Consider the following 7,880-nt stretch of genomic DNA (forward strand, 5'->3'; position numbering starts at 1 on the left):
TCCAAGTGGGGCAGGGACGGGTAGAACGGCATGCCCCATGGGGGGCCAGGGGCACAAAGAGATGCCCTGAGCCAGACAGGGACAAAACCAAATGCCCCATACAGGACAGGGGCAAAACTAGCCACCCCAATTTGGGCAGGAGCACAAAAGGCCACCTGAGCAGGGCCAGAGTACATCCAGGCACCCTGTGTGGGGAAGGGGCAAAATGAGCCTCCGCAAGCAAAAGAGGGGAAAAACCCAGCAGTCCTGAGAGGGACCTGATGAAAGCAAGCCCTGCGAGCAAGGCTGTAGGCAAACGGGATGCCTCAAGCAAAATATAGAAAGAGAAAAGCCTCCCCGAGTGGAGCAAGGGCAAAGCTAACTGCCCTGAGCTGAGCAGGAGCACAGCTAACTGCCCCAAGCAGGGCTGGCGAAAACCAGATGACGCCAGTGGGGCGAGGGCCAAAGCAGCCAGGTCAAGTGGGGCAGGAATAACAACCAGCTGCCGTGTTGGGACAGGAGCAATGCTCACTGCCCTCCCAGCGAGTCAAGGAGTTAAACCTGATGCTAAAGAGCTGTCCACGAATATTTTTCAGAGCTGCAGGGTGAGAGAGCAGCCGGCTGGGGGCCTGGAGCAAGCCAAAGTCAACCCAGGGCAGCTGCTGAAGGGGTTTCTTCGGTAGCGCTACTTCAGAGTCAGCCTGTGGCTGCATCTTGGGGGGCAGATACAATTCATTGCAAAGGAACCTGTAAGAGCCCAGGTGCTTTGCTACACGAGTCCCATGGACAAAGTCCTGTACCTAGGAAGAGTGGAAAAGAAACCCTCAGCAACCGGAACATGCCGGCCAAAGCTGTGAGCAGGCACGCTTACAGCCCTGGCCAGGTTTGCATTCATCCGGCTGGTGCGGCTCGGGGAAGAGGTGGGAGCTCTGCCGATGGACGAACAGCCCTTCGCCAGCAGCGCATGGGGAAGGCCAGCGGCTGCCGGCTGCGGGAGGTGCCCGGGCCGTGGCAGACGCCCTGGTGCAGCCCCATGTCACAAAGGGTCGGTGATGCGGCACCCGCCTGGCGCTTGTGACCTCACCTGGCCAGGGCTTGGCATCCTGAGCAGCTGGCCAGCGAAAGCTAGTTGGGCTGAGCTGGCCTTCGGGATAACTTGGCTCATTCCTTCGCTACTTGCGTGCCTACTTTTTTCCAACCATTTCTTGTTTCCTGCCCACTTCTCCTCAACCTCCATCCTCTTTCAAAGGTAATTATGATTTGCCTTTCAGGACAGATCATAGAGGAGGTAGATACGGGATAAACGTATAGGCTGGTCTATACCTTCTGAGCTCTAGGCTGAGCTATTACACCTTTCTAGGCTGGCCAGGGCTATGGGTAGAGATCGTATTTGCTAATTCTTATTCCTTTACCATATGCTAGGATAGGTAAGTAGGGGGGTGGCAGTGTAGTCGGAGGCATTGGGCTCAGCCTAGAAAGACAAGAAGCCCACCCTGACTGATGCGGTAGGAAGGGAGATGGAAAAGGAGCACGGCAAAGACAGCCGTTAAAGTAGCGGCCGAAAGCCGGTCACTCCTGCATACAGGGTGGGCAAGCATGGGCTGGAGAGCCAGACGGCTCTGGTGCTAACGCTAGCAATGGGTAAGCAGCAGGTCCTCTTCAGAGAAGGTGACACGCAATGCAGTCTTTCCAAAGGGCCTGGGTAATTGCTGTCAGTTGGAGTCCGGTGACAGGGACAGGAGGGCCATCAGCCTGCAGCTCTGCAGCAGTTACAAGTACCACTGAAACACTGCTGATGGCAGATGCTCTTCCGTGGGTTTAGTCTGGTGGTTTTCTAATCATTTTGTTGAGCTAAAATTATTTCTTTGCAATCAGGTGACAGGACTGGCATCGACCTTCTCTTTCTGGAGCACGTCCTGACATCCTTTGTCATCCCAAGCTTTCCCCTCTGTTCCTGAGAGGACCGATGGCTGCAATGGGGAATGACTCCTGTGAGTAACGGCTTCACCAGCAGCCTTGGACTTTGTGAATCCCCAAAGGCAACGGATGTGGCTGGTGCTCCTTCCCTCGGTGTTGATGGGCTGACAACCTAGCATGAATTCTGGGGCGTTTCCTGGTAGCAGCCAGACTTACCCAGGTGTTTTCGATCAGACACAGGAAAATGCATTTTATCACTCCTCTGCCACTACGTACAAGACTTGGAAAGATGACATTGCTCGTAGAAAGATCTGACATCAGTAGGGTTACCTTCTCTGCTAGGTACTTGCTTGTTTTCATCAACTTACAATCAGGAAAAGGGAAGACTTGACCTGATAATCCAATGCAAGGCTCTAGAGGGAAAGGAAGATAGCCTGAGGCACAGAAAGCAGAGCGGGGGTTTGTTGGACTTTCAGTAAGCAGAGGAACAGACTATTTTCCAAAACAGTTTCTTGACCAGTAATTGTCAGTTGGCAGTGTTAGGCTTCCCCCAATGTTTCTGTGTTGGAGGTTAGAGCTGCTTTTCCTGGGAGCTTCTGTACAAACTCGACTTTTTAAATATGCGATTGTGCAACAGCATCAACTCATCTCTTTTCAAATACCATTTCCCTGCAGTCCTTGCCGAGGGAACGGCTCCCACACAAAGGGTCCTCTTTCCCCTGGAGAAGATTTGCATGGCCTGGCCGCAACGACAGAGAGCTGGAGCAGGACTCTACAACCTGGGCAATACGTGCTTCCTCAACTCCGTCCTGCAGTGCCTGACGTACACGCCCCCTCTCACCAACTACCTGCTCTCTCGTGAGCACAGCCAGTCATGTGAGGACTTTTAGGAACAGCTCCTTGTAAATCTGTTGGGCACTTCCCAAGGATTCTCACAATCTGGAATTTCATTTAGGAGAAAAGCAGCCCTTCTTTGTCAGCCCCCCAACTTGCTGTTCTTTGCACACTCAACCCTAGAAGCCTCTTGTCCTATCTAGGTGTGTTCATCTTCAGAAAGGCACCACTTTCTAGCCCCGGGTCTCGGACCCTAGTCCTGCAAGTTAAACCCTCTGTGCTTATTGCACAGAAAACTTCTGTCCGTTAAGCACCCCTCTGAAGAAAGCTTTCTATGTGCTAAAATGTCCTGGGCTTGTTGGGACATTGGCACTTTGGGAGGAGTGGAGACTGTCCTTATAACGTCATTAGGTTTCCCAGTGCTATGGCTATTTTGCTAACCTGAGAAGCTTGCTTCCCTCCCTCCGGCCCACCCTCTTCAGGTTGTCAGCAAGGCTTCTGCATGATGTGCGTAATGGAAGCGCATGTTCACAAGGTCCTGCATTCCTCAGCCAGTGCCATCCAGCCGAGGGCTGTCGCCAGTGTCCTCACACGTAAGTCATTTCAGGTGCTTTGACATGGTTCCTTCCCTTCTTGTAGGACAGAACTAGTAACTTCTTCTTTCTTAGGAATAGGAGAACACTTTGAGCTTGGCGTGCAGGAAGATGCCCACGAGTTTTTATGCTATACTGTTGATGCCATGCAGAGAGCTTGCCTGAGTGGAAGCAACCAGTAAGCACAAGCAAATTACCTTTTCAATGTTCCTGAGCCCTTTGGACTCCTTGATGTACTCCCACCAAGGAAACCCTGCGCCCAGGGTTTTCCGACCAAGAAAACTCTTGGAAGAGATAACTCTCTGCCTTACCATTTGTTTCCAGCTTGGACAGCTCTTCTCAAGGAACTACCATCGTCCAGCAAATATTTGGGGGCTTTCTGAGGTCAAGAGGTACTTTTTAAAAATATTACTGTTCTTAGAATGTTCTGTGGCTCTCTCTCTGTTTGTGGTAAACAGCTTCTAGTACACCGCAGTATGTCCCGTGTGTCTAAAGTGGTATGTGTTGGTCGGTGAAATGGGCAGAGTCAGTCTCCTTCCCAGCCTGATAAGCATTTCTCTTTGCCTTCCAGTAACGTGCTTGAGTTGCAAAGCCGTTTCCGACACCTACGAGGCATTCCTTGATATTCCTTTGGATATCGAGGTAAAGAAGTTTGGAAATTGTGGTGCAAAATGTTTCCAGGTCCCTGCAGGAGGCTAGTTTATCTCCAGTGAACTCTGCTGACTTCAACCTGTGGGCTGTGACCTCACAAGAGCTTGGTGGTGGATGGGGAGGGAACTGGACTTGTGTGCTCCTTCTGGGGAAGCCCTGTAAATGGTCTCCCTGTGCTGGGTGCTGGGTGTCAGCTGAGCAAAGAGTAAGGATGGTACCTACAGCCATGATGACACTGTCATACCACCCTGCTTCGCACTCCCTCAATACGTGTCAGATTGCTGGATGGATGGGGTCGATTGCTTGTGTTATTTTTGACCTGTACCATGGACAACTCTGGTACCACCCAGGGGTAGCTGCTTCTTGGGACAACGCTGGTACTACACGGGTAGCTATGTCTTGGGATTTTGAATTTCCAGGAGCTTAGTGCTCTCCTTTCTTTCTCATCCAGGCAGCCTCCTCTGTCACTGGAGCTCTGGAAGACTTTGTCAAACCTGAGCAGCTGGATGGTGAAAATGGCTACAAATGCAGCAAGTAAGATTATTACTAATGACATCTTCCCAGCAGATACTGGGTTACGGGATAGCATGTCTCAAAGCACTAGTTCTGTTTTGACTTAATTGAGAAACCCAGTCATGAGGCAGCTGGGGTTTTTTTCTTTTCTTTTTCTTCCCCATACAACTAATCCACCTGAACAACCTGGAACTTGGAAAATAATGCATTTGTTTCTAAGACAGGTAATTTCTTTTGGCAACAGCAGCGTCTTCAAGAAAGCATTCAACAGTTTCATTTCCAAGGCTTTTTGGATGCTTGCGTCTCTGTCCAGGAGACCTCAGTCCTCGGAGCAGTAGCAGCCCCCACTGGCTCTCTGAATGCTGTCAAGCCTAGTTCTTGTCTTGTAGACTGCGGGCTGCTGCTCTCCAAAGGGAGCCAGCCTAGACCAAAGCTACCTTCACTGGGAGCGTGCGGACTGAAGGGGTGTAGAATGCAAACACGTGCATACGATAGTTGAGCAAAACAAGCCTTAACTCAACCATCCATGGATGGGGGGCACAGTGGGGAGAAGACAGGCTGCAACAGTTGGGTCTGTGCTTGTTTCAAGGTGTGAACAGCTGGCCACTGCGTCCAAGAGCCTTACAATACATCGTTCCTCCAATGTCCTGACAGTGTGCCTGAAGAGATTTGATGCTTTCTCTGGCAGAAAGATTAGCAAGGTATGTTTACAAGTGCACTGCAACTTTGTCTGCTTGGAAGGAGACCTTTCCTGAGGGACAATCCTTTTTTGGAAGTTGTTCGTGTTTGCACGACAGCTATTGAGTGCAGCCATCTAAGGAAAATCAGTGCAATAGCTATGCCTCGCTCTTTCCCTTGTGGTAAGAGGGAAGTTCCAATGTGAAGATAAGCACCTACTGCGCTCGTGAAGAGCTGGTTTGGCTGAGAATGGTTTTCTGCCACCTCAATGATGAAATGGCAACACCTGGTTTTGATGAACCCAGAAGATCTATTTCTATACCTCTAGCCTGTGGTTGGTGACAAAGTTTTCTCAGGCTGCTTCCTAAAGACTCTCAGGATAATTTGTGAGTCTTCTTGGTGTCCCTTTAGGTTGTGAAGTATCCAGAATATTTGGACCTTGGCGCATACATGTCTCAGGCGGGTGGAGAACCGCTCCTCTATTCCTTGTATGCCGTCCTGGTACACGAAGGTTCTGGCTGTCAGGCAGGACACTATTACTGCTTCGTGAAGGTAAAAGTCAGCTCTGTGATTTGCGTTGGTGTATTGTGTCCTGCAGTGGTGTTCTGTCTGTGGTTTTGTTTTAAAACCCCTGCAGTTCATCTGAAGAGAGCGTTGCCTTTCTTTGCAGGCCAGCAATGGACGGTGGTACAAGATGAATGATGACTCTGTAGGTCTTTGTGACATCAAGACGGTTCTCCGCCAGCGTGCATATTTACTCTTCTATGCCAGGTAATAACAAGCGTGAAGGGGTGCTCAGAATACACTCCCGCTCCTGTTACTGCTCTTGTTGTTGTTGTTGTTCTCCTCCAGTGGGTTTTGCTTTCTGTCCTGGGAAAGAATGACTGTTTGTCTCGTTCAGTTCTCTCTGTTCTGCACTTCGCCTGCTCCTTTCTTCTCCCTCCTTGTCTGGCACTAAACTGTTGTGCTTGTGCAACTTGCTGGCTGTGTGCTCTCTGAGACTGACTAGCTGTGACAAGAGGTGAAAGGGAGGCCTGAGAGGGCACAAAGATGAGTTAGTGCTTGGAAAGGGACAGACATGGCTGGAAGACCATGATCTAATTTCCAGCTTCTAGTTCTCGTTCAGTCTTCTGCGTGCCTTATCAAGTGCTGCCGGAAAATGATAGGATGAGACTGAAGCCACGAGGAGGCTGCAACAACAGCCCTAGGCTAAGATCACCGTTGTTTCTCCAGGCACCATGATTTGACCCCTGGAGCAGGCACTGAATGCCAGGAGACAAAGAGCATTTCCGTGGCAAAGCTGGGTCAGGTGCTGAAGAGTCCATTTTCTGGAGGCACCGTAGCACTGAGGAATCACGAACGCAGACAAAACAGGCAGAGGATCCAAGGGAAGAGAAAAATGCAGGACTCTGCAGGGACTCCCCCTCAGCACTGCAGCGGGAAGAGAGCGCGCTCTGACACCAAGCAGGGGAAGAAGCTGAACAGAAGCCAACCAGACTGTCTGCCTCCCAGGTGGAGGCACGCTTGCCGTGCAGAAATACAGAAGCACACTCGCCATCAGCTGGTGCGCGGCACTGGGAACCTGTGCAGCTCTTCCCACGGGGAGAACAGCAGCCCTGAGAATGGCAGAAGCTCAGGAGGGGAAGCTGTGCACGGCTCAAGTGACCACAGAGCAGACTCGCATTCTGCTTCGGTAGGTGAGCAGCAGCCACGGAAATCCTCACTTGAACAGCGTGTGCTCCCACCGGTGCCAGTTCACCCAGAGTCTGCAGGCTCTTGCCAGGCAAATGAAAAACAAAGATGCAGAAAGAGGAAACTGTCCTGTGCAGAGCGGGGTGAATGTGTGCCCGAAAGTAAGCGGCAAAAGTCAGAAGCGAGCATTCTGGTGATCCGGAATCGCGAAAGAAATGCAAGAAATGCAAGAAGAAAGAGAAATCCAAAGAGAACTCTGGAGAGGAGCACGCAGAAGTAAGCAATGTTTGCAGCATCACCAGCAAATGTTGCCTCACTCTTGCCAGGTGTTTCAGGCGATCAAAACAATAAAATTGCCATCATAACCAGACCCAGTCCTGAGTGGTGCTTCTGATTTCTGTAGAGTGTTTGACCATGCAAGAAAGAACAGAGGGGTTCAGGGTGTTTTTGAAATTGTGTAACTCGAGACTTCCTTTATGAAAGCACCCTTGTGATCCAGAAGGGTGGAAGCTTTCTACACCTGCTGAGCATATTAAATTAGCATGTAGAGATCTCAGGGAAAAAAATGCCCAGGAACAAAGCATCTCCAGTGCTGCTCGATTAGAGGCTCAGGTCACCTGCGTGTGATTCACGTTGTCTTCTCCCAGGTGTGACATCTGGTGCAAGAGACACAAGGAAACCAAGGCATTACAAGCATTGCCACCGATGGTCCCTCCAACAGGGTCATCTTGTTAAGACGATGGGTTTCCACTCTTTTTACTCCTTGTTTTGGTGAAGAAGCTGGTTTCCTGGCAAACCTGGGCAGTGGAGTCTGAGTAAAAAAGACAACGCTTCACCCTGAAGATGCTTCTGCAGTGTCCCACAAGAGCTGCAGTTCATACGCCTTCTGGCCTCTTTCCAAGCCTGTCGCAAGGCGTTCTACATATGAAATCAGTTTCTGAGGCATAACCAAGGCAGAAATGTGTAGGCATTTCTCCTCGCACAAAGTATAAACCACCTAGCTCCCAAGCCTGCCATGACTCA

The 7,880-nt window shown here is 50.6% G+C and overlaps 1 protein-coding gene across 1 annotated transcript; it reads left to right on the forward strand.

The window, feature by feature from the left end:
- Nucleotides 1-2,630: 2,630 nt before the first annotated feature.
- Nucleotides 2,631-7,592, forward strand: LOC142595822 (ubiquitin carboxyl-terminal hydrolase 42-like). The gene is made up of 10 exons (XM_075724671.1): nt 2,631-2,772; nt 3,213-3,311; nt 3,408-3,501; nt 3,648-3,715; nt 3,895-3,965; nt 4,426-4,508; nt 5,077-5,188; nt 5,577-5,717; nt 5,836-5,936; nt 7,505-7,592. The coding sequence occupies exons 1-10, from the start codon at nt 2,631-2,633 to the stop codon at nt 7,590-7,592; spliced, it is 999 nt and encodes a 332-aa protein (XP_075580786.1).
- The last annotated feature ends 288 nt before the right edge of the window (nt 7,593-7,880 follow it).

The sequence above is a fragment of the Pelecanus crispus genome, chromosome 23, assembly GCF_030463565.1.
Source record: "Pelecanus crispus isolate bPelCri1 chromosome 23, bPelCri1.pri, whole genome shotgun sequence".
Classification (NCBI taxonomy): domain Eukaryota; kingdom Metazoa; phylum Chordata; class Aves; order Pelecaniformes; family Pelecanidae; genus Pelecanus; species Pelecanus crispus.

Coding starts and splice junctions, on each gene's coding strand:
- LOC142595822 (XM_075724671.1), top strand. CDS start 2,631: ATGGCCTGGCCGCAACGACAGAGAGCTGGAGCAGGACTCTACAACCTG. Junction 2,773..3,212: donor TCGTGAGCACAGCCAGTCAT/GTGAGGACTTTT, acceptor CACCCTCTTCAG/GTTGTCAGCAAGGCTTCTGC. Junction 5,937..7,504: donor TATTTACTCTTCTATGCCAG/GTAATAACAAGC, acceptor GTCTTCTCCCAG/GTGTGACATCTGGTGCAAGA.